General features: G+C 38.6%; 2 protein-coding genes across 3 annotated transcripts; both read right to left on the bottom strand.

The window, feature by feature from the left end:
• Window positions 1-1,994: 1,994 nt before the first annotated feature.
• LOC119882441 (extracellular calcium-sensing receptor-like) lies at window positions 1,995-6,474 on the bottom strand. Its single transcript, XM_038692485.1, has 6 exons — window positions 6,206-6,474; window positions 5,698-5,995; window positions 4,747-5,541; window positions 4,308-4,535; window positions 4,038-4,161; window positions 1,995-2,899 (listed from the first exon to the last, which is right to left on the bottom strand). The coding sequence occupies exons 1-6, from the start codon at window positions 6,436-6,438 to the stop codon at window positions 1,995-1,997; spliced, it is 2,583 nt and encodes an 860-aa protein (XP_038548413.1). The 5' UTR covers window positions 6,439-6,474.
• A 9,188-nt stretch (window positions 6,475-15,662) lies between these two features.
• LOC119882347 (extracellular calcium-sensing receptor-like) lies at window positions 15,663-25,642 on the bottom strand. Of its 2 annotated transcripts, XM_038692361.1 has the most exons (9): window positions 22,249-25,642; window positions 21,851-22,145; window positions 21,635-21,721; window positions 21,105-21,374; window positions 20,481-20,687; window positions 20,118-20,393; window positions 18,684-18,911; window positions 18,472-18,595; window positions 15,663-17,287 (listed from the first exon to the last, which is right to left on the bottom strand). In XM_038692361.1, exons 1-9 carry the CDS (start codon window positions 22,527-22,529, stop codon window positions 16,377-16,379), a joined length of 2,679 nt encoding a protein of 892 aa, XP_038548289.1. In that variant the 5' UTR covers window positions 22,530-25,642; the 3' UTR covers window positions 15,663-16,376. The 2 variants fall into 2 exon arrangements, with proteins under 2 accessions (XP_038548289.1, XP_038548290.1); XM_038692362.1 differs by lacking the exon at window positions 21,105-21,374.
• Between the last annotated feature and the right edge of the window lie 513 nt (window positions 25,643-26,155).

The following is a 26,155-nucleotide window of genomic DNA, read 5'->3' as shown; positions in this document are numbered from 1 at the left end:
ATTTAGGCTACAGATTAAAATTTAGCACACCATGGAGCCAGCCTTGTCTCATCCCAGGGTTGTCCAATACCGACGCTCTGTCAGGCTTTCTCGCCCTGAGGCCCTGAGATGGGACCGTGTTAGTGCAGTGGGTTTCATGTGGGCAGAGGGGCCGGCTGGGGCGGTGGAGCGGGAGGCTAGAGGACAGCAAAAGGCACCGCGCTGGCAGTGGCCGCTGGGCTTCTGTGCCACTGATGACTCCCCCTCCAGCCACGCCAAGTTAAGACCACGGTTGAGGCCCAGTGCATAGACACAGCTTTTTCAGTGCTGCGCATGTACGCAAAGGGTAAACCTTATTATAGCGATAGCCTTGTGAAGCCTATACAAAATAGAACCAAGAGAGCAGTCTCAACAATGGTGTAGCTTTGCTCTGCTGGCCATTCAGCTCTACACCTTATGGCTGGGCTTTATGCACATTTAACAATGAGGAAAGTTGTCATGTTGAACTCAAGCCTCAGGAAACCAAAGAACACCAAAGACATTTTGTCCATGAATCTGTGGATTTTATTCTTTGATTAACTGTATTGAATGTTTTTGCTTAATTAAATATATTGGTTGATATGATGGTATATTATATGTTACGAGTGGAAAAAATACTACAGTATTCCAATATAAGTAAAAGCATAGATGTTTCATGGAAAAACGCCTAAAAAAATAACATAGCCAAAATGAATCAGGAATAACTCCACAACCATTAGGCCTAGATGCATCTGGTCTATTTTTTATAGGTCATAAAGTAAGGAATATGAATCCATTGTAAATTAACCCATTTATCTTTCCGTTACAGACTAAATGGAGATGCAATTAAGGAAAAAATTATATTTTCATCCTTGCCTGGTATAAAATCTATATAAGGCAATATCACTGTCAAAACCATCATCTTGCAGATTATAATGCATCTAAATATCTTCTACTACACCTGTACTACAACTGTAATTGTAAATATGATGAATAGAAACTAAAATACAACAGTTATTGTGCAATATTTTTAAAATATACAAGGGCAAATGTCCATGTTTTGGCCATATTAACTGTTTATATGTTGACTGTTACTGGGAGTTTTCTTCAAAACAGTATTTATGTCCACACCACCACGTTTCAAATAACATAAAGTTTCCAAAACATTGAAATATTGAGAAATACAGTGAATATTTATCAATAGTCCTATGACCGAAAGAACTCCCATGCTTTACAGGCCTTGAGAACAGAACATCCCACAGTCATGTATGTGGTCTCTATCGATTTGTCTCGAGCAGACGAATTGTTTGACATATGCATGTCTGTGTAACTACTACGAGTCGGCTACCAGACAGCGATAAAGGCCGTGTGTTTCAAAGCAACATTTCCTCTGCAGCAGTCAAAGCTGAAAAAAAGCTGGCAGAGCTCAGAGAGGTTTTTGCCCAACACAAAGATGGCGGCGTGGAAGCAGATTTTGCAGGCTTTTGAGCTATTTTTGGACTAAAAACAGTGAAAACTGCAAAAGTCAGCGGTTGTAATTGTTAGTACTATATGATAATTGTTATCTGGCTAATTAGTCGATGTGAGTGATATGAGTCACACAGCTGATCGCAGCTGGAGCTGAGCTTTGATTAGAGTAGTCAGTCATGTAGTACGATGAGATGAGAGATATCTGGATGGCAACAATTGCAGGCATGTGCAGTGTTCACAGAGCGATATACTGTATGTTGTGATTTAAGCTCATGTAGATGCTTGGTGTTTGATGTGTGTTTGGTTAGGATAAAAATGGTTGGTTTGAGATTCTGGCTGAGCTTCCTAGCTTCACGGATGTGTGTTGCATGGATAGGGTGATGTAATACTAGATTCGGAAATGATATTCATCAAAAACGTATTGCGTGAAAATCTTTCACTGCCCCCTGAACCAGGGGTGGCAGGGCTTAAAGTATTACAAAATTAGAATGCCTTTGCCACCATATTATTTTAAGATTTCAGAAGGATTATGGTGCCGCTTTCCCCATCATATTCTTTTTTGTATTTTTCTCTGGTTTCAGTAAGATCATATAACATTTTGGAATAAAAATACAAATGAGCAGTCCAAAACTTGAAGCCAGAATAGCAAATATCTCCACAGCAACACTGAACTTCCCAGGAGAGCTAACATATGCTGGGATAAAAGCGATCCATACTGCGCAGAATATCAGCATGCTAAAGGTGATAAATTTGGCTTCATTGAAATTATCAGGCAATTTCCGAGCCAAAAAAGCAAGAATAAAACATAAAATGGCCAGAAGTCCTATGTAACCAAGTACAGCCCAAAAGCCTACAGCTGAACCCAGAGCACACTCTAAGATGATTTTGTCTTTGAACTCCTTAACATTCTTAAATGGAAAAGGAGGAGAAATTGTTAACCAGAGGATACATATTATGACTTGTATAAGAGTGAAACCCAGAACACTGAGCTTCTGCTGTGCAGGACCAAACCATTTCATCACATTACTACCTGGAAGTGTAGCCCTGAAGGCCATTAACACCACTATTGTTTTCCCCAGAACACAAGAAATACAGAGGACAAAAGTGATGCCGAATACTGTGTGTCGCAGCATGCAAGACCACTCAGAGGGCCGACCGATGAATGTCAGAGAACACAGGAAACACAGGGTCAAGGAGAAGAGCAGCAGGAAGCTCAGCTCAGAGTTGTTGGCCCTGACAATAGGAGTCTGCCTGTAGTGGAAGAAAATAATTGCCACAACAGCAGTCATACATGTTCCAAATAGGGAGGCAACAGTGAGCAGTGCTCCCATAATCTCTTCATATGACAGAAACTCTGACTCCTTCTTTACACAGGCATTTCTTTGCTCATTTGACCAGAACTCAGAGTGGCATCTCACACATGTGATAGAATCTGAAAAATAATATTGAAGCAAGTGTTAGAATAGCTCAGTACATTTGTATTTTTTGTGTCTATGTTGCATCTTTTCTGTGCCTACAAGACAGACACTACAAGATAAGATTATGATATTATGATTACCAGATAATAAATGGATAACATTATGACAGCTGCATGGTTTGTTCATGAAATATTTGAATCTTACATGCAAAAGATACAGCATAATTTCTTTAATTGCTTTTTTAATACCTACGCATATATTTTGTTTCTTGAAAGATATTGTTGTAAAGTATGTTGCGTTTTTCAAATGGAAATGTTCAATCCCGTAGCAAGACAATAATGTAATTTGCAGTTTGAGTTAGCTGACCCCTTGTTGACCATTTCTAACTTGTTACCCATAATTATTCTGATATATATATATAATAATAAAAACATTAACCAGAAAGTACTTTATAATTGACCTAGTATTTAATCATTTCTGACCTTGTGACTTATAGTGGTTGTACCAAATAATACACTGATGCTGATAATGCATGCCACTATCCCTCTCTTCCCCTCCCACTGATATGACACAACAGGCCCTATTTTGGACCTGACCAAAGTGCAGCGCAAGTTTCATTGCTAGTTTCCAACCGACGTAGATGTCATTTTCACACCCAGTACTGATGTTCAGACAAATTGTTGGGGCATTGCTATCTTGAGGCAGCGGAAAGACCCCCAAAAAACATGTCTAAAGTCCATTGACCATTGAATGAAATGCTGTGTGCTTAGATCGTTAAAATAATCCCAATAAGTCTGAGAATGAATGGGCTGAAAGCAGCACAGACTGTCCCAATCTCCCCAGGGATTTTCAGAATTGTTCTATGTACAATGAAACTGGAGAAATTGTAAACACACTTTAGTTGCATAAATATTTCACATTGGTGCTTTAACTTTGATATGCATTTCCAAGACTGTTCATACCTTTATGTACCTACTTTCATACTTATGAATCAGTTTAGGATATTTGGTTTGCTAAAAAAACTACATATATGTGCCCTGTAGGAAATCCCCCATGCTTTTCGAATCAGATAAAAACTATGCCATTTCTTCAAATTTAACGACATGACAACTTATAGACTTTTGTTTTGTCTTGCATTCATTATTACTACACCTGTAATGTTGCTAATTTCTCCCTCTGCACATCTTAAACAGTCATAGCAGCAAACAGGCTTTCCTTTCTGGAGAATCTTGTGAGTTCCTGGGGGACATTTCTCACTGCAAACTGACAAAGGCACCTGCATGAACAAAACAAGTATGATTAAAGTGTATGGGCATTCACTTTGACATTGTGTTATCTTTGCAAGCATCTATAATAAAATTTATATGAATATAACAATTCAAATAGACCATTAACAATTACAGTAATCACATGGTAACTTACCTGTTTTGAGTTCTGTGCCCAAATGATAGACTTATTTCGCAGATTCAGCTGTTTGTCTGCAGGTAAAGACGCATCATGAAAACCAACTGTGACAAAGTCCACAATGCCATTTTCTTTTGGCTGCCAGTTTATAATTTCATACTTTGCAGCTGGGTCTCCATTCTCATTAAAGTAAACCTCATCCCCTTCCTTTGTTTTGAACTGAATCTTTCTTATATGCTGTAAAATCTAAGATTTGCATAAATGTATTAACGCATTATCTGATAAACATTGTTGTCATATAATATATATAATGTATATGTTACATAATATATACATACATATATACGTAATGTCTCGACAGCATGATAGACAGACTGCACAATTTGTTTTTTTAAATATTTAATTTTTTTGTAAATGTGACTTTATGTAAAAACAACAACTTTGGTCTTCAACTCACCGTGATTGGATCTAGCTGCACAGTGCTGTTGCATGTTTTATCACAGTTGAGAATATTATGAAGTGCGTGGGCAACAGCATACACTCCTTTATAGACATTATTAAATATAGGCATTAGCGACATGTCAGTGAAGCTGTTTTGCACTCCTGTCAGATCTTCATGTCCAGTACATTCTCTGTGATTCCCTGCTGATGACTTGGAATGGTTGAACTTGCAGCTAAATAATTCCTCCCAAAACTCTGTAAAAATGTAATTACTAGATGAATTGAGCGGCCTCACATCCAACATGAACTCTTTCATGCCACTGACATGTGCTCTGGGAATGGACAGGCCTATGGCACCATCCAGAATGTGATGCCTATCCATGGCTGCAGTTTGGGAATCAAAGATCCAGCCCTCACTGCCTACCCACTGGTACCCAGTCATGTTGTGGTGAGACAATGCATGTATTAGCACATCCATATCCGAGGGGGACAGGAAAGCAACAATCACCTTGGAAGTGGAAGCCTTGATAATGTCAACTATGTTTTGTATTTTGTCTGGTGCATCTGTTCTAAATACAGATACAGAGTACTCTAAACAGATGCCCAGCTGCTGGGCAGTTTCTGTGAATGTGGCCATGCCATTATTCCCGTAATCATCATTTGTTCTAATAGCTCCAACCCAAGTCCAGCCAAAGTGCTTGACCAATTGTGCCAGGGCTCTGCTCTGGTAGTAGTCACTGGGTACTGTTCTGAGGAAGGATGGGTACTTGATTTTATCGCTGAGACAAGCACAAGTAGCAAAGTGGCTGATCTAAAATAAATAAGAAATCATATCCAAAGATGAAGATGTAAAATATAAAACATTTACACAGCACACTACAATTAATTTAATACAACATGACTAGCTGGAAGAATCAAAGAATTATACTTAATTTTCACAAATTAAATTTTTTCCTGTCTTACTCACCAGTGGGATGTGAAAGGGTCCAATGACCGTAGCTATAGCTGTGCAAGGAGAGGAAGAGGTCTCTCCCATAATGGCCTGCACTTGGGCAGGTCTAGTACATGGTGCCTCGGAGGATGCGGATACTATTTCATTACCATTAGCCAAGGCCAGTGCAACCCTCACACATCTGGCAATGGAGCCACATACATCATAGATCTTATAACCCAAAGATTTGCCAGGCAGTAGATCTGTGCTGTTATTAATCTCTTCTATGGCAAAGAGCATGGCCTGGGCATATTGGAACTCTCTGAAATGCAAACTTTATGCAGAAAGTTATAAACTGTTGGAATTGCCAACAAATTGTCCTTGAAATAAAAAGAGTAATGTAGTAAATTAAAGCATTTGGTTTTTCAATAAACACAACAAGGAATATTTCTTACTTTATAGTTTGATAACCTTTTTTGTACCTTTTTTATCATACCTCATCTTAGTTATTTTAAATCTAAAAACATTTCTATGGTATATTTACCTGGTGCATTCCAGTGACAGTGGTTTGTGCATGTAGGTATCCTGTCTATCTCTCCAAGTGCTGTGGAAAGAGAACATCCCCCCCAAAATAATGTCTCCATCCTTAGATAGCTGGGGGTTCTCAGGATCCCCTCTCTGCTTGCACTCCATCTCCTCAGCCTGAGAGACAGACACCATTAACAACAGCTGTAAGAGTGCCCAGCCCTGCTCTGGCCACCTCTGTGTTAATGTCATATTGTCGAAGAGAGCTAAACCACTAACCCTAACTCTACCTTGATGTAAATTCTCAGCTTGCCCTGGTATTTATACATTTTGGAGCAGTAGGAAAAATAATAATAGAACTGTGATGTTTTACCTCTGTGGACCAACAAGGTGAGGCAAGAGGAGGGAGGTTCCCAAAATGTAAAAGAGTTTTGGGCATTTGTGTATTTTAAATATATTTTAAAAAATGTATTACATATATCTGTCAACAGATAAGAACATGCTTTTTGTTGTACAAAGGGTTTCCCTTTTTCCATCATTAATATTTAAAATGTATGGAGGGCACAATTGAACTCCTAATTATTATTATTTTATTTTATTAAAATTTTCACGAACATAGATATCAAACACATTAAGGACATCTTAAAAAGAAAAAAAACACTCCTGAGGTTGTGGTAGAAGCCTATAATGGATTATATGAATAACCATACCCAGAAGACATGCATATGGTAAAGATAAAAATACAAAATCACAAATACATTTTAAATATTTGTAATAGTAAATATTGCAAGTAAAAATAAATATGAAATAGAGATCCCCCAAAATACAGAGAAGCAGGAGTAGTTATCTAATGTATAGAATGAACTGCCGTTTTTTAGGAGTAACCATTTTTCTTTTAACTCAAATGTTTTTTGACAGCAGGGCATTTCTAAGTCTGTTTTTGTACCCAAACAACGGCACAGAGAAATCCATTAAATGCACATTTTCATTCCGCAAGATAACTCCATGATATTTAATAGAAAACTGACCATGTGATGTTTTATACAGAGGAAGATGAAGATTCTTAGCTTGTCTAGTTTGATAATTATGGAACTGGGAATTATTAACAAAGTAATATCTAAAACTCTGTGGTAAATCTGTATTCATGTATCTCACTTTAAAAACAAATATTCAACATTGTTGATGTCAAAAATAGTCAACACCTTCAGTTAAAAAAAAAGAGAGGTGCACTTGGTACAAAAGGTTTGGAAAGAGTTGTTAATCTCTTTCCAAACTGGAGCAGCAATATATTGTGAAGATAAGTTTGAAAAGTTCTTGCCCATGCAATATGTTAAATATCGATAAATTAAACTATACTATAATGTTAATAAATATGTGCTGTGTACAAAACATTTTATTTTTCTCATCTCTCAAGAGATTTAATAATCTTATTGCAGACAAAACCAACTTGTTCTCTCCAAGAGAGTTTATCGTCAATGCAGATACCTAAAAAACATGTTGATGAAGCTTTGATTAAGTCTTCATTTTGAAAATGGAGTTTAATTAGCTCACTGTCATATTATTATTATTTCCTGCAAAAAAAATGAAATTAGATTTTTTGATAATTACTTACAACTTATTTATTTAAAACCATAAACAGTAATAATAAAGATCATGATTTCTTTCTCTACAAAGAGCTGTTAGATCTCTATTTTAGACCAATAGGTTGGTGTCATCTGCAAACCAAAGGGAATGTGGTTTTAGATACTACAGCAGGATGATTTATATAAATAAGAAATAGTAAAGGTCCTAATATAGATCCTTGAGGTACACCATACATTATTTTATTACTTTTCGACTCTTGACTATTTGTAAAAACATATTGCTCTCCAGGGGTGTACTGTGGCTGAAATTCAGCCCAGAACTTTGAGACAGAGAGGCCATTTATGCGAGTGCCCTTGGGGGTGTGCAGAAATATTTTTTGCAGTTATTTTAATACATATTAGTGTTTTTGTTATATACAGTCAATCAGATTACGCTGAAGACATTCAAGAAACTTCAGGATGACGCCTGCCTCCTCATTTTGTATAAGCAAGGCAGCTCTGCACTGAACAAGACCAGGTCAGGCAAGCCTGAGTCAGTCAGAGTGCTAAAATTTTTAAATATACTCAAAAACTACAAAGCATTCCCATAAAATAGAGCAATGTGTGTATGTGTGTGTGCAATGAAATCAAAACCCTCATCTTCAGGTCTGAGTAGGCCTCTCCCAGGATGAGATTTCACTGTGCTGGCCCCCACTCTGCTTTTACTGATTGTACAGCTACGTATGCAGGAGAAAAAACATCAGTAGTAAATATGACTAACAATAATCCATTTTCTAATTCTATCTATGCATACTTTGATTTCCTAACCAGCCTTGCACAGTTCTGTTTCTTCTCTCCCTCCTTATCAACATGATGTCATCACCCTGTCACTCTCCGTCACTATAACCAACCAATATACATAAAAATGTACAGAGATTCCTTACTTCTAGAATTTCAGTTTATAATAAATGCATTAGTCTTTTAATTGTGCACCTGTCTCTGCCTGTGCAGGGTCCTGCCTCACCTGCTACAGCAACCTTTCTGCCAAGTCAATAGTTAATTATGTGCATTTAGCTGCCTCTTGTGCCAACATTTTTTTCTTCTTAATTCTTATTTCTTCTGCACCACTCATTTCTTTTTCCTCTTTCTCTTTTTTGCCACAGTTGCCATCTCTGTTGCGCTTATCACACAACCCAGCGCTGAGTTTGGAGATTAAACTCACCCCAGATGGAAAGTAAACACCCCAGATGGATAGTAAACTCCTTTGATCGTGCCATTGAGCCAATCAGATTTCAGCAAAAATGAGGATCAGTCCAAGTTGGGAGGGGCCGCTCGTATCCCCCCTCCATATCTAAAGTATTGGTTTGGCCCGGTCTGGCAGCGTTCACTGCAGCTGACCTGCAGGGTGGATCATAAAGTAAAACATTAGAAACTGAAATATAGCCTGAAAACTACTGACACCCGGCCGGTTTGCTCTCTATGAACAACACAGTTAACAAGCCACTTATAAACTTTACCATGGCATCCATATCTATATATTTTTGAAAGCAAAATAGCATGGTTAACAGTAGTTCAGTAAGTAAAAGTGACATAATAGTAGAATGAATCCATACTGATGATTATAGAGAATATTGTATGTGTTTAAGTGTTTCATGATTCTATTGTACTCTAGTTTTTCCAATATCTTTGAAAAACAAGGCAATTGGACAATAGTTTGTAAAGGATCCTAGATCACCTGTTTTAAATAGTGGAATAACTTCAGCCAGTTTCAGATCAGAAGGTATTAAGCCACTTTCCATTGATGATGCAAATATAAATGTTAACGGCTCAATACTATGAGTAATGACTTCTCTGATTAGGGAGGAGCAAATTCCATCATGACCTGGAGCCGTCTAATATAATATCATTCACCTCCTTAGTGTCAGGCAGATCAAAGTTATTAAAAGATGGGAAACTACCCTTTATATAATCTATCTGATTAACTTCTGTATCAGTTATCTTTTTGGCAAGAGATGCACCAAAAAAGACCAACAAAGACACCAACAAAGAGTTGTCAAAGTCATTAAGCCTACAAGCTATATAAAAATGGATCGGTGAAAGTAGAATATCCATCTGTTGGCATTTGTAAACTGTTCACTGAAACAACTTTTTTTTGGCTACTCTAAGGAGATAAATGTATTTATTTATGTAATTATACAGTAACAAATAATTCAGGAGAAAATTAGACTTATTAGGCACACTAAAATGCCCCACAATAGAATGTCAATCTTATTTAAAAAAGCATTCACTGATATTTTGTTTTGTTTTGTTGTGTTCTATTTTTTAGGCCACCTGTGGATCTAAGGAAGCCAAGGCACCAGTGACCCGTGTTTCCATCCAGGGAGTCAAGTGGACACTAGGGCTGACCCCGAATAATCTAAGATTCGATGCTTCGATGGGCAGAGCCTGATTCGACTGTCAGTCTCACAGTCGAAGCTTCGCAGCGAAACAAGGATCATGCCATTTTGGCGATATGGGGGTGCTCAACGTCTGATTTTACATAGAGCTACTAGTTTTCTCCCAATAAGTTAATATACAGCCTATTACAATACACATTTCAACTTTTAACCCCCTGAGGTCAGCTTGGTGTTTACTAAATGTTTCTATTAATATCTCTGCGATCATGTAGCACACAGAAAAGGTTCAGATATTGCCTTAATCGAGAGATTATCAGCTTCAAAGTCCTTATCCACGCGAGATCATACGTGACTCACACAGCGAGCTAGGGGGAAGACAAGATGGCCTTTCACCTTGCGTAATTGGTGGGTTAGCCTGTCTGTCTGCATTTTGTATGAAGCTAACCAATAGACGCTCTCAAAATCACTTCACCTCACAGTGGGGAAAATACCAATCTGACATAAAGAGAGAAAGGGGAGAAAAGTCTGCGAGAAAAACATGGAAAAAACATGTATAAAGAAGAGGAAAAAATAAGAAGAAGACGAGGACAGAAAATGGCGAAGACGCCTATATTGAAAGACGTTCTTGCAGCGGTTTTGGAGAGCAGTGACGAGGATGAGAGACGAGTTTCTGAGCCTGACTGTTTTGATTCTTACGATGAAGAGGATTAACATTACCTACACAAAAGAGATCCATTTGACGACGGGTAAGCGTATTTATTTTATAAAACCTTGTTTGCAATGGTGCACTTAGTGCTTGGCTAACTGTAACCATCTTGGCTAAAATAAGCTGCGTCTGTGCTGCTTTGTGTTTCACTAAGTTGTCGTGAACTTTGACAAATTGACTTCCCCTTTAGTTTACTTTTTGTAAAAGTTATTTTCTTGTGTAAAACTGGGATACACTTACAAATCGTAACATTTTAGGCATGTAGGCTGTTCTAGGTGATCTCCTTTTGATAACTTATGTAATATATCTTCACCTCCATTCACAATTTGAATAACATTATCTCTTGTAGTGATGACTAAATGTGTTTTGGCCGCTGACTATTTTATCATAGTACTTCTACAGATGTGGTCTTTCATATCATTTATCATCATCTATTTATGTTCAGTATATTTATACTGGATGAGTGTAAATAGAAGAGACAATATTCCCACATCTCATTCAGATGTTACTTGCTTTGATTTGGGGTGGACAGGGCTGGCAGCACAGATAATAAATTGGAATAGACACAGAGAAGATTAGCAGAAGGAAAATCTGTCAAATCTGTCATCCTCCACATTCTTGTTAGGTGTAAAGTGATGTGTGTGTGTGAGGGGGACCTAAAGGAAGACCAGAGAAGATGTGTAAACTTTCTTTCAATGAAGTCCTAATTTTTTAAAGTTTTTTTGAGAGGATTCCCAGCTGCCCAGGGCCCAGTGAAACACAGGCAGCATGACCTGTGCCTGCCTCCAGGTCACCACCAGGACCCCAACAGCATCCTGCACCCCCATCTACTCAGCAGCCAGCTCCACTGTCTTGGAGCTGAAGATGAACAAAGACCCAGCCATCACTCTCCATCTCCAGATTTCAACCAGCTCGGACACAGGGCTATAGCTCATAACATAACATGCAAGTTATGTAAATAGTGGGGCTTTTCTGTGTTTTTTAATACATAGTTAGTCTTTATATATAAATATTGTTTAAAAGTTAAAACATGACAATTTGTACATTTTGTAAATATTGTCAGTAGTGCGTTTTATTTCTGTGTGGCTTTTATACACATAGTAAACATTTTGCTTGAAAGAAAGACCTGTTGTAATGCTTATTTTTTATTTGCACACATCCCCATGAAGCTTGATGTGTTGTAGGAAGTTATTATACAGTCCTGTTTTATTTAAGTCCCTCTAACATTAGGTGAAAGTAGAGTCACAGTCAACACTTGTACTCAAAAAACGATTATTCAAAATGTCACTTTAGACAATTATTATGCATTATCTACAATTTTATTCATATATGTCACTACTTTTGTGACCCCAAGACTTTGGTAAATCCATTTCAAGCACCAAAAGAATTCATCCACATGACTATGTTTCCATAAGAGATTTGAAGAATTTCAAAAATCTTTTTCAACTTTAGAGCCACATTATCTCTCTCTCTCTTTACACAATGCTCTAGGACAAGTGGTAAGCTCATTATAAAGAGAGCGGGGGGTTTTATGCACATTTTGATATAAAACACATGGTATCATGTTATGCAATTGCCTTTAAGAAGATGAATTTAAGAAGATGTGTAAAATCAAAGAATATGTGAAAAAATGCCCTTAGACCTCAGAGGGTTAATGCTGTAAATAAACATGTAAAAAGAACAAAACTTTCAAGAAACATTTTTAAAAGTGCGTGAATAAATCCAAAATTGTAACCCTAACCCTGGATCATTAGTGCGCATGTGTAGGCGTAGCATGTGTGTGTGTGTGTGTGGTGGTGCTGAAGAGACTGGGCCTCAGCTTCACTGGTGTTATGCCGAGTTGTCCGCACCTTGCGGGACTTTCGGATTTATCACTGTTGATGAACCACACAAAGAATATTTAATTTTTTATAAATAGCCGGCTACTTGAAATAGACCCACGAGGAACCGCAACGTGCATGTAGTTGTCAGGAGCACGGCATGCACATAAAACTCACACAAGACCGGTGAATGGCAGGCGAGAGAAAGAGAGAGAGAGCGAAAAGGGTCTTCTGGAAATTTACAGTGTAAGTTGAATGAATAGAGACTGCAATTCTGAAGCTTCTCAAGATTAAAGCGGAGCTAGCGTGTGTTCTGGGGCAGCAGGTTAAGGGTAGCGGAGGCCAACAGACTCAACAAACTGATCCATCCATCAATCATCTATCAATATTATCTGTTTTAATACTTAATTTTTTTTTGTCTTTATATTTTATATTTATATATTTCTTTATTAACCAACTTTCTATTATTCTTCTTATTCCCTGTTGCTTTGATGTGCATTGTGTATATCTTTATTTTTGCAACTGTGACACAATAGTTTCCCCTCTGATTCTGATTCTGATTCAGAAATTTCTGACATTCTAAGCATTGGCAAATAACCTTGTGATCATGAAAAATAGATATGAATGTTTTTTAAATACACTTAGTGTTATTCTGAATAACATTTAACAAGGGTACATTCATATCAGTCACAATAAAAATAAATTATTAGCTTTATTCTTGAATATATGTAATATAAGGGCATAGGTGCTGCATTTTGTTTGCTTCTTTTGAAACCTTATATGTCTTTGACCCAATTATATGATTTAATTACAGACCAAACAGATTGTATCTTTAATTTGGAGTCATGTTTGTGTCTACCTGATGAATAAGTTAAATATTTACTCATCTTTTGGCTATGTTTTTTTCTCCACCATGTTCACCAGCTAGTTGCTAACTTTGTCTAACATTTGGTTCTGGGTAGGTAGCATACAGTGAGTTTTTATATTTTTTTGGCTGACTACAGCCTGTTGCGGCTGACAGTAGTGAAAGTGAATGAAAACTTTAAAGTTGAATTACACATATATTTGTCAATTTAATATATCAGTTTGTTTTAAAAATGTTGAAAAATAAGACTCTGAAAATACATAGTAAGAAAGACCACAAACCCAAATGTCGCGTATGTGGCGTCTGTTTCTCTCAGTGACTGCAACCACCTTTTGTATTAGGCTGTAAACGTGTTTTTTACTGCTGTAAAGTTGGACATTTTAACATGGGTGTCAATGGGGATTGACTCCCTTTTGGTGCCAGCCTCAAGTGGCCACTCGATGAAATGCAGTTTTAGCTACATCTGGTTTGGCCTCATTTTTGAGAACCAGATGTTGCCGCTTGGTGGCACCGTGGAAATGTGTATGTCGGGGTGGTAACCATGCAACTATGTTATTGAACTTTAGTAGGGCCTACATGTGGACTAGCTAGCACCTTCAATTGACACTGACACGTATGTACGAGCTTAGCATGTCATGCATTCTGTTTCACAACATCTCTCTCACTAACTTGTCATCAATCATAACGATTCATGCAGAACGAGTTTAACATTTAGAAAGTTTGCTGTATCACCACGTCAACCCTTTTTAAAATCCAGCCTGATTGGTCGGTTCACAAAAACTGACATTGACAAGCAACTTTATGCACACGCTTGGATAAAAAAACCAACGGGGTCTCCAGAACGCTTACCACCTCATCCGCACCTGCAACGGAAATGAGTGAAAGGCCAACTTTAACACCCCACTAGGACACACACAAGTACCTGGTCATACCTTTTGGACTCACCAATGCCCAGTGGTTATTAACATCCTCAGAAACATGCTCAACCAGTTCATTTTCTTTTACCTTGACGACATTCAGGTTTTTTTTCCCCCGGAAACAGGAGGGGCATGTGCAACATGTCAGGTTGGTGCTACAACGTTTGTTGGAGAACAAGTTATTTGTGAAAGCTGAGAAATGTGGATATCAGATACCTTTAGTGAATTTCCTAGTCTTCATTATTGAGCAGGGTCAGACCAGACAGGGGAAAAGTCAAAGCGGTGACAGATTGGCTAACCCCCATCTCATAGAAGCAAATGCAGTGGTTCCTGGGGTTTACAAACTTTTACTGCCTCTTCCTCCGGGACTACAGTAAAGTGGCCGTTCCCCTTACTCAGATTACCTCTCCTGCTACTTCGTTCGTCTGGATAGATAAGGTAAACCAAGCTTTCTGCAAACTGAAACAAATGTTTATCACTGCACCTGTGCTAACTCACCCTCACTCCTCACTTCACTTTGTAGTTGAACCTGTGATGGGGCTGTACTTTCACAATGCTTACACAAGGACAGTAAGTTAAACACCTGCGCCTTTTTCTTTAACTATGATGTGGAAAATTTTGACTTATTGGCTGTGGTGTTGGCATTTGAGGAATGGAGACACTAGCTGGAGACAGTAGAGCAGACTTTTGTTGTTTGGACGGACCACAAGAACTTAGTTTACCTTAAGTCTACTAAGTGGCTGAACTCGCCAGGCTTGGTCGTCTCTTTTTTTTGTGGTAACACTGTTATCTTAGTTGACAGATTTCCCAAGACTGTTCACTTTGTCCCCCTGACTAAGTTATCCTATGGCTCTGAAACGGCAGAATTATGCATGTGCAGCATGTGTGCAGGATTCATGGCATTCCTCTGGATATTGTGTCAGATTGTGACATGATGTAACAACTTGACTGTGTAGAGTATGCCCATACTCCCTCTCCTGTGCGGCTACATGTATGGCAACTTTTATGGTTATGCTGGATTATGAACCTCATCCCAGATCAGGAAGAAGAGATGACAGTTCCTTCTGTTATAACTAACATCCACCGGTGGTTTTCATCTTTGAGGTTTAGTCAGGCAAAGCTTTTTCCTCAAATCTTATGAAATGTGATCAGGCAAAAAAGGCAAAAATAAAGTAAGAATATGTTTTACACAAACATTTTTATTGTTCTTAGCTTCTTCTACATTTACTCTTCACAATGAGAACATTTCTGAATTTAAAGAAACACTTTACACTTTTTGGACATTTTAAAGTGTAACTTATTTTTCAACATGGATATTTTTGTGCCTAAGTGTATAATGCAGACAACATTTTTTAAAAATAGTTAGGTACTGAGCAAGTAAAGCTGCAGTTGGCTGCAATGAAATCCTTGCAGGCAATTGCATACCGCCAATGCATGTCACACATGTCTCACAACATTATGGAAAGGATCCCTACAGAGATTTTTGTTTAACCAGAAACAATAGCTAAATTACTTTGTTCAACACCACCAGACTCCCTTACCAAAAAAAAATATTTTAGCTTGCAGAACATAGGAGTTGCAGGTGTACCGCTTGAGGTAATATTAACAGTTTTTGTCAAGGAGTCTGGTGGCTTTGAACAGAGCGATGTAGCAGCTGTTTCTGTTTAAACAAAAAAAATATAAAAGAAAAGGTCTATCCCTGTAGGAATCCTTTCCATAATGTTGTCAGCCTGACGGTGGCAAAAAAAAGCTCTTTGGGGTGCACATTTGCCCACAAAGATTACATTGCAACCGTGTTCTGCTGATACACAATGAAAGAGAAAACAGGTTTAAAAATACACAAGTAACCCTTAAAGGGAATATCTCTACTGAATGAATATAAAATACATATTGGCTCACAGTAGTTGACCATGTTGCGGTTATTTTATAACTTGGTGCCTCGACCCATTATAGCTTTCTTTGTGTTCCTCTCTGGTCTCATCAGGATTATGTAACATTTGGGTCCAAACAGTGCCACTAAGAGACCAAAACTGGAGGCCAGGATGGCAAATACCTCCACTGCATCTGCATATTTGCCTGGAGAGTTTACATAAGCTGGGACAAAGGCCACCCACACAGCACAGAAGATCAGCATGCTGAAAGTGATAAGTTTGGCTTCATTGAAGTTGTCTGGAAGATTTCTTGCCAGAAATGCTAACAGGAAGCTAAGGATAGCCAGTAAGCCAATGTAACCCAGTAACACTGCAAAACCAACTGTGGAACCTACAACACACTCATAAACTATCTTGTCATTGTGGTATTGAGTGTTTTTATGAGGAGCTGGTGAGGAAGAAACAAGCCAGGCAGTGCAAATTGCTGCCTGGATAAAAGTAAGAAACATAACTGTCCCTCTCTGCTGCATAGCACCAAACCACTTCAGACTGGTTCCACCTCCTGGCTTGGAGGCCTTGAACACAGCCAGAACCACCATAGTTTTCACCAGAATACATGAAACACAAAGCACAAAGCTGATCCCAAATGCTGCGTGTCTCAGCTGGCATGTCCACAGCCTGGGACGTCCAATAAACAGCAGTGAGCAAAGGAAACATAGTTTAAGTGACACCAAGAGCAGGAAACTCAGTTCTGAATTGTTGGCGCGAACCATGGGTGTGCTGCGATGGTAGGTGAAGATGACCAGGACAGCAGCACAGATAAGTGTGCCCAGCAATGAGGCGGTTGTCAAGCAGATCCCTAGAGGCTCATGGTAGGAGAGGAACTCTGTTTTCTTAGGAACACAGTGATCATGCTGGGGGCTGGACCAGAAGTCCTCTGGACAACTGATGCACTCCATGGAATCTGAAAGAAGGGGAACATTATAATTCTTTCCTACATTTACCCCTTCTTTTCTCCTTTTCAGCTACTTAGAGTCTCTGTTACAGCAACAAGGAGATCATTCTTCCCACCTGTGAACACTATCATTGATGTGCAATTGTTTCTTTAGTAGCAGACACGTGCTTTCCCTCAACACGAACTGGGCACCCCCTGGGGAATACATGACTTTGTTTTGTTTTTTGTTTGTTTTTTGGGAGGGGGAGGGGGGTATTTTATTTGAAAGCTTTCTAGAACAGGAAAACTTATTCCCACCAAAAACTAAATAATATTTCTTTTCTTTCTTCAAAGGACATGAAGATGTCATCAATGTAACAGTGCTCAGAGTCTCTTATCCTTTTATCATACCAAAGGTTAAAAAGGTTATCAAAGATCATTGGTATGCATTTGTTTTTACATAGAGGTGTGTTAGATAACAAATCATTCCTCACTCCAGAAATGTTATGGACCTCATACCATGATCTAACTAGGTAGAAAATAAGTGGGTTTTTGGTTTTACTAATAGCCCCTTGATGCCTGAATTTATTTAAAACATTTTTTGTTTTTGCTTTCAGGTTGATGTTAAATTAAGTGGAAATTGTTCATTTGTCTATAGAACATAGAAAATATATAAATTCAAGTATGATGTAGGTATGACAACAGGCATAAACGAGAAACCAGTGCTTGCAAAAGGTTCCCAGGTACGTATCGAATATGCACAAACAGGCATTTGGGGAATACAAACGCTATCTCAGCTGCAGTCTGAAAGGAAGAGGTGTGATGAAAATTTGCAACAATCGCTATTAAGGGGATAATATTGTTGGGTTTCCATTTGTAAATTCCATTTATATAGATAGTCATCAAGCTCCTGTATATATATGAGAGGGGAGAGAGTATTGTTCAAAGATGACAGAAATCTTATTTGTGCTGCCCAATAGCAAAATTTGACTTTGACTTATTCTTTTTATGATTCCAGATAAATTCACTTACATTTGTGTTAAGAGCTTTAAAGATTGTGAAGAGGGATAGGGAGCGATTGAAATAAGTACATTATCCTTGTCAAAATGCTCATCTTTATACAGCTGGCTGCCAAATAAGTTTAAGGTTATCTTTGTGCACTTGTTAAGGTCTCTCTATTTTTTCAATTAGCAAATTTTAAATTTGATACCAACCAGTTTCATTGCTGATCATGCCCTCAGAACAAGGAATGCAGTCAAAACAGCATACAGGTTGTCCCCTCTTCCTAGCCATGCGGGTACCTGGGGGGCAGCCCTCGCTGCAAACTGACCTGGGTGGCTGTGAGTTATGTCATAGTTATTCTAAACCATTTGATTTTGTTGTGTGATACAGCACTAAGGCAAAAACACCAATAAACAAAAGTAACCTGTTTGGAGTCAAAGTTCCAGAAGATTTTGTCTTCATCAAGAGTGAGTTCTTCACCGTTGTACGCTGACTTTTTAACCACACCCACACTCTGAACCTCAGTTCTTCCATCAGGGAGCCACAGCCAGTTCATTACATCATATATTGGTAAGGCGTCACCATTCTCATCAAATGACACTTGATCACCAAATGGTGTTGTAAAGTTTACCTTTTCCAAGTAATACATAAGCTACACATGGGAGAGATACACATGATTTAAAATGTACAATGTTCTTTATTGGGTAAAATTCTGTGAGCAAAGCCTGCTGGAATTAGTCATTCTAGTGTAGTACAGAAAACATCATAAATGTGATCTATGTTAAAGAGGTCATATTATGCTTTTTGGCTTTTTCCATCTCCTTTATTGAGTTATATCTTTTTTGTGCATAGGTTTGCAAAGTGACAAAGCCCAAAGTCCACCCCAAAGAGAGTTCCCATCTCCCACAGAAAACACTGCTCTGAACTGCCCGAAAACAGCTTGTTTGTAGTCCAGCCTTTTCCCTTTGATCCCTGTGACACAGCAAAATGCACGTCATAATGCTTGCCAAGCGGCTAGTCCAACATCCCCTCAAAAACACCGGTGGAAAGACACACTGAGCTGCAGCACACAGTGACAAGGCATCCGCCTGCTGCCTCTCCTCTCCCTTCCAAACACTAGGTGTTGTGACTCCAGGCAGTCAATGGACATAAAGTTGTTACTGTCATGTAGAGACAGAGCTCAATTAAAACTTTATGGATGAAAAATACATTTGTTACAAATTAATAACTTACCACTCTGAAACTCTTGTTCCAGTCTATATTGCTAAGCTAGTAAGGGGAACATATACAGCTAAACTGAAGCAGTGTTTACCGGCTTCTCACGACCTGCCCTACTCTGCTTCTGATTGGCTAGTAGTCCTTAACTAGGAACTGCGCATGTGCAACTCCCAACAAACATCTTGTAGAGGCAAGATGTAGCACTCCATAGCTAGAACGAACAAAAGAAAAGAGGAGCTGCTGCAATGTGTGGTATAAAAAAAAATATGGTGCTTTGTGAAAATGAAACCATGTAAACCTGTTCTGGAACAACCCCTAAATTGGATTTTGAGCCTGAAAATGAGCATAATATGACCTCTTTAAGTGTTGAGGCACCCTCAATGTGACATTTGTTTTTCTGATCGATATATTATCAGAGGTTAGGGACTGTGTGACAACTGTCAAAATAAACAAAAGCAATTAATTTTTCCTCTATTTCTTGCATTAAATATGTTCTTTCATACTCATTAAAGAAATTCAAGTTAATAGCTGGCATACTGATATCAATACCCAATAATATAAAAGTGGATTCAGTAAGTACCTCAAGGTGTAGCAGCTGTATTCAAAACATTAACAGGTGGAGTGTAAATTGAAATCACACCTGCCATGGCTCCAGTCTTTGCAAACTGGCACAGCTGTGCCCGCTGAAAGGCCCTCTACCTGGCTCACACTGCAGCATGTCATCGAGGGCATATGCCAGAGCATACACAGCCTTGTAAATGTTGTACTCAGGTCCGAGTTCTGACACATTCAAAAACTCAGTCTCCACATTCTCTAGATCTTCCTGTCCAGTGCATAATGCTCCTCCAGCTTCCACCCAACCTGCCGGAGGTGGTGAAGATCTACAATGAAATGTGTATTCCCAAAACTGCTTCTCCTGAAATGAATTAAAAATATATAGTAACATAAAAAATATAATTCTTGCAATTGTCTTTGTCATCAGATTGTAAGGTTAAATTCTCACCATGCTATTTTCATAGCTGTTGTTTTGTTGTTGGTGAGGATTAATTCTTAAAAGGAAGTCCCTGAGCCCTGGTATTTTTCCACGATGGATAGCAATGCCCAGTGTGCCACCCAGGTATGGCATGAAGGCAGGGGTATGGAGTCCATCAACTAATGTCCAAGCTTCACTGGCAATCCACTGCAGGCCTGTCACATTCTGCTTCACCACCTGTGCATTGCATTCAATCAGTGTGGGTTTTTTCAGAATCCTGTACACAAGTAACACCTACTTTGTAGTTTGTAATAAATTACAACAAAACTGCACAGTGATTTTCTGGTACAGAAATAGATGTTTTCTTTCGTGATAAAAGTACCAATGTAATTAAATTATTCAGAGCAAATGTAATCTCATCTGCATATTTTGATCAATGTTCAAAAACAGCAGAGTGATAGAAACAGAAGTAAAGGATAAATAGCAGATATGATTTTAAAATGTATAACACGGGTATAGAGTCATATGAACTTTGTTTCTTAATGTGAATTTGTTTAATTGAAAATTAATTGAAAATGAATTCACATAATCAGGTGTGAATGGGTAAAAATATTTTAGGGATTCATAAATATCAATGTATTTTCATCCCCCAACCTCTTCCATGAGTTGAATCATGTGCATCTTAAGTGCAAACACAATGACCACACGAGCTGTGGATTTTGTCATCACACCCACAATCCTCTTATATTCATTTGGATCATTGCCCCAAGGCAAAATCTCTGAGTAGGCCAGGCAACCTCCACCAGACCTAGCCAAGTCATATTGAAAGGATCTGGAAACATGAAGTCCATAGTCATCATCACTGACCAGCAGACCTGCCCAGGTCCAGCCAAAGTGTTTTAGAATGTGAATCATAGCGCGCACCTAATTGAATACAGAGTGGAATGATTCATATATTGGCTGGAATATTCTTATAGTGGAAATTTGTTTATACATGTCTCAAAATGCATTCAAAGTTAATTAAAAGCTTTAAGAAGCTTTTTAACATAAATACATATAGTTTTATCAATTAAGCTCTGAGAAAATGATTTTTGCACACAGGATTTGTTAATTTTCAAGACTAATCTCAAATTTGCTACACTTGAAACATATATACAGTTATTATTTTACTAATCGTGTTTCACCTGGAAAGCATCACTTGGGATTGTTCTGAAAAAGGATGGAAACCTTTGCCGATCACTCAGGCAGGAACATGTAGCAAAATAACTCACCTATAAAAAAGCAAACATAATGCACACATGTTGTGCATTTTAGTAGAGAATAATTCAATTATTTTTAAAATTTAGAATTCAAAAACAGCATGTCAAAACCACACATGACACTAAAGGCAAGAAACTTACAATAGGCAGTTTGAATAAACCTAGCACACTGGAGATGGCAATAGAAAGGGTTGAGATGGGATCGCCCACAATCCCCACAACTGGAGGGTTTCCTAAACAGTTCTCCTGAAGCAGAAACTGCTCCTCTTGACCACTGGCCAATGACAACGCAGCACTGAACCCAATACCAAGTGTAGCACAGTTATCATAAAGAATGTATCCCAGAGTCACATTAGGTAGCAGATTGGTGTTCTTGTTGATCTCATCAACAGCAAAGGCCATGGTCATGGCATGCCTGAACCCTGGAGTGTCAAAACTAATACACAAAATATCACTATTAACCACTAAAAAGTACCACAGTATAATAATACAGTATAATAACCAGCTTATGTTGTCTGTTACATGAGTGTGAGACTTACCCTTGGCAGTTGGGCTGATGTGGCTCTGAGGTGAACGTCAGCTCTGGGAAGATAAAGCTATAGTGGACTTCAAACAGCCCACCAAGGATTACATCGCCAGCCTTGTGCATCCCATTAAGGTTAAACCGCCTCCGTAACTTACAAGATGGGGAAAGAGGGGAAGACTCAGAGAAGAAAAGAGAGGAATAAATTAAGAACAAATAAACACACAATAACAAATATTTGATAATAAATCTGCCCATAACTATCCTCCTCCCTTCACCCCTGTATCTAATCTTCATGGACAAATTCTTAATTTTATATGCAAGGCTATGTCATCCCTTTGCGTCATTGTTTAATCATTCACACCACCCATCGAGGCATGGGCAGCAGTGGGGGATGGACATAATCCACATTTCAAAATAATTGTGCCACATCTGTGCTACATTAGCAGGTATTTTGGCATATACAAGCCCCAAACCATATTATATATATTTAGTAATCGCTTTAATGTTCTCTAATGGTCTTTTTCTTTTAAAATCAATTACATTGTGAATCTCTCTAAAATACTAGAATCAGGTTAGAAATGTTTGTAATGATTGTTAACATGACAATTGTGATCTATACCATTATTTTAGGGGGAAAATAGCCAGAAGAAAAAGTAATGTGCAGATTAGTTGGATAATACATCTCATACTGCAGTAATGATTCAGAAATCCAGAGTACTGTCCTAAACCTAGAGGGAGCTGGATGTTATTTATCAGCAAAAGTGGCCTTTGTCAGATCCAAAAGGAAATGCTAGAAGAGGCTGATACAAACCAATTTAAAATAAGGAGCTATTTGTAGATGTTTTTATGAAATCATCAATTCATCTAAATTAATCACTTTTAACCTATTTGTGAACGGGTCGTAACCCCACGTAAAATTAACCACATGCCTGCTTTCTTGATCCCTTGGAACAGCCACTATTCAGCTATGTGATGAAATTGGGTAGGATTTGCTTCCTGCGCCCTTCCAATCCTCTTGCCTACTGATTCTGAACTTGTAACACCCCTCTTTGGTTCAGAAATTGACCAACCAGTGGTTAAAAATAAGTGGGCAACACCAGCAAGCTGTGCAAAATATAGCCTCCAAGTTTATTAATGCATTTAAGGAAATAGACAAAAGAGTTAAAACAAGGCTGAAGCTAAGAAAACTAAGTCTCAGTGTCATTTAAGCCAAACAACATGTCAAGTACTGGTCTGCTGCCGTTGGTCAGTTGTCGTCAAGTATCGTCTCGTGGACATTTTTAGCCCTTTACAGATCCTTTTCGTAAGTCCGCATTTCTGCAGACTTTGGCTGAGGGAATTGCCCACAGTTCATAGCGGTATGACATGAAACACGGGGGTTACCAGGGGAAGCCCAGAAGCGAAAGAAATTTCACAGCAAATCCGCGTTATAAGAGAAGAAGAAAACAGTAATCAAACAAGCATCAACACCTAAGCTGATGTTAAAATTGTTGAAAGTTTTCTTAACTTAGGATGGTACATAGAACAGATGAAGTCAGAGGAATGCAATCACCTTATTACACACTTAGTTTATTCAACTATTTATTTTAGTTTTTGCTTAATAATGCTGTTTGACTAACAATAGTGTATTGATTATTGACAAATACATATTTACATTTACCTCTGCTCCACTCTGTAGGGCAAGAGCCTGCAGGACTTAAAAATCAGGCAAAAACATAAAATAAAACGTGTGCAATGTGTTTCAGCGTCGTCAAGGTAACGTGATAAAGTGGCAAAGGGCTGTCCCGTTCCTCTTTACAGCATTTAGAGCCCTTGCAGCCTCTTAAACTCAGTCACTTTGTGACGTCAGTAAGTCTGTGAGGGTTCAGGGCTTAGGGCTTAGGTCACATGACCAATTTTTTCTATGGTTGCCTTGAAACAAATCAGATCCACATCAGAAGCCCTGGATGAACAGGGATGTACGTCTCCTGCTGAAGGCCCTAAACACTGACTTTAAAACGGGAGATGCACAACCCTACAGTACAGCCAGAGATGACCTGAAGCGGGCATCAAGAAGGCAGGCACCGCTACAAGCTGAAGGTTGAGAAGCACTTCAACTCCAACACCCAACGTATGTGGCAAGGCATTCAGGTCATCAGTGATCACAAGCCCACCAACCCCTCCCTCCTTTCCTCTGATATCCTCTCCTTCCTCAACGAGCTTAACAAATTCTACGCTCGTTTTGAGAAGGACAACGAAGTACCTTCAACCAAGGTAGTGCTGACTTCTGACCACCAACCCTTAACACTCTCCCCCCCACTGATGTCAGGGCAGTGTTGAGCAGGATCAACGCTCACAAGGCTGCAGGCCCTGATTGCATCTCTGGACATGTGCTCAGAGTATGTGCTGAGGAGCTGGAGGTCCTGACGGACTTGTTCAACATGTCCTTAGCCCATGCTTTTGTGCCAGCCAGTACCAAAACACTCCACTCCAACTTTCTCAACCAGTGTTGGGGGTAACGCGTTACAAAGTAATACGTTACTGTAATCAGATTACTTTTGTCTGTAACGCAGTAATGTGACGCATTACTGTTGATAACTTTAATCAATCAATCTATAGCCATGTTTCCATCCAATTGTCATGAAAATTTTAAGCGTACTTTTGAAATGTCGCAAAAAAGGAAAAAAAAAGAAATATGTGCGTTCCCATCAGCTTGCTTAGAGTGAATAAACAAGGCTAAGGCAAGCGTCGTTACGTCAGTAGTTGACGTTACACATGGCTGTAATAAACAAGACGTTCCAAACCAGAAACAAAACCAGTTGCTTGAACCTCATGGTCATCTTAGAAAGATGGAGAGAGGTCCTCAGAAATGTGTTTCAAGCAGGCAAACTCTTACCAGCCATGTCTCTGCACGTTATGGGAATATCCGGTGTTTTGCATGCCTCCCGAGAATTGCATGCAACTCCAAATAATGCTTTTAAATGCTATAATATCCTTTTTGGGGTTCAATGGGGATAAATGATTCTAAGTATATAGCCTATTCTATGAACGTTTAGAGTCGTTAATATTTTATTACACTCAGTAGAAGTAGCATTCATTGAGAACACTGTTTGATCAGTGTGCGGAGCAAAGTATCTGAAAAGGACCTTTAAGAGGTGAATGCATAATTTGGCAGAATGAATGATGAAGGTTACCTGCCGAGATTTGCATCCACCTCTTTTCTTAGCACAAATGAGCGTTACCAGCTGTGAGGTGCATGGAATTATCGCAGATATGCAGAACTCCGCACAACCGGGCAAGAGGCCGACAGAAGAAACAGCTGCTCAGACGTGAGTTACAAGTTCGGTACGTCAGAACTTATTCGGGAAAAGTGTTTCTATCTCCCATTTAGCGCATTTACTCTTTTTCAACAAAGGCAAAAACCACCTCAAAAACTTTATTGTGAAATTAAGGATTTTTTTTCAAATTTTGCCGTTTCCATTAACCTTTTCTAATGCGATACTTCAAAATGCACATTGAAAAACGTTGATGGAAACACAGCTAATCAATCATTTATTATTTGTCCCAAAAGGGCAATTTGTGCTGAAGCAGGCATATTAACACAACACAGAATAAAGGAAAATATAACAGTGAACCTATACACTGGATTCCTCACACCAATACAACATTGGTCGTCCTAGCTAAAAAGAAAGGCACTGACAACTATAAAATATATCTATGCCCATCACACTACTAACATTCTGCACTACAGCAATTATCCCACACTACGATATATTTTGCGCAAATTTTACCCTAGATAAAATATAACCCTACAGATAAAATCCCACAGATAGGATTTACTTATCTCAGTTCCAAAAAAAAACAAAAAACAACAACAATAAAAAACTAGCTAAACAGCTACATAGTTGCCTCAATCTCTTATTGGCATGGTCAGCGTCAAC

This window comes from Micropterus salmoides, unplaced genomic scaffold (genome assembly GCF_014851395.1).
Source record: "Micropterus salmoides isolate LMB-PRFRI ecotype aquatic unplaced genomic scaffold, ASM1485139v1 Ms_hic_scaffold_3, whole genome shotgun sequence".
Taxonomy (NCBI): domain Eukaryota; kingdom Metazoa; phylum Chordata; class Actinopteri; order Centrarchiformes; family Centrarchidae; genus Micropterus; species Micropterus salmoides.
The sequence above is the reverse complement of the archived record's forward strand: the minus strand, read 5'-3'. Positions and strand labels throughout refer to the sequence as shown.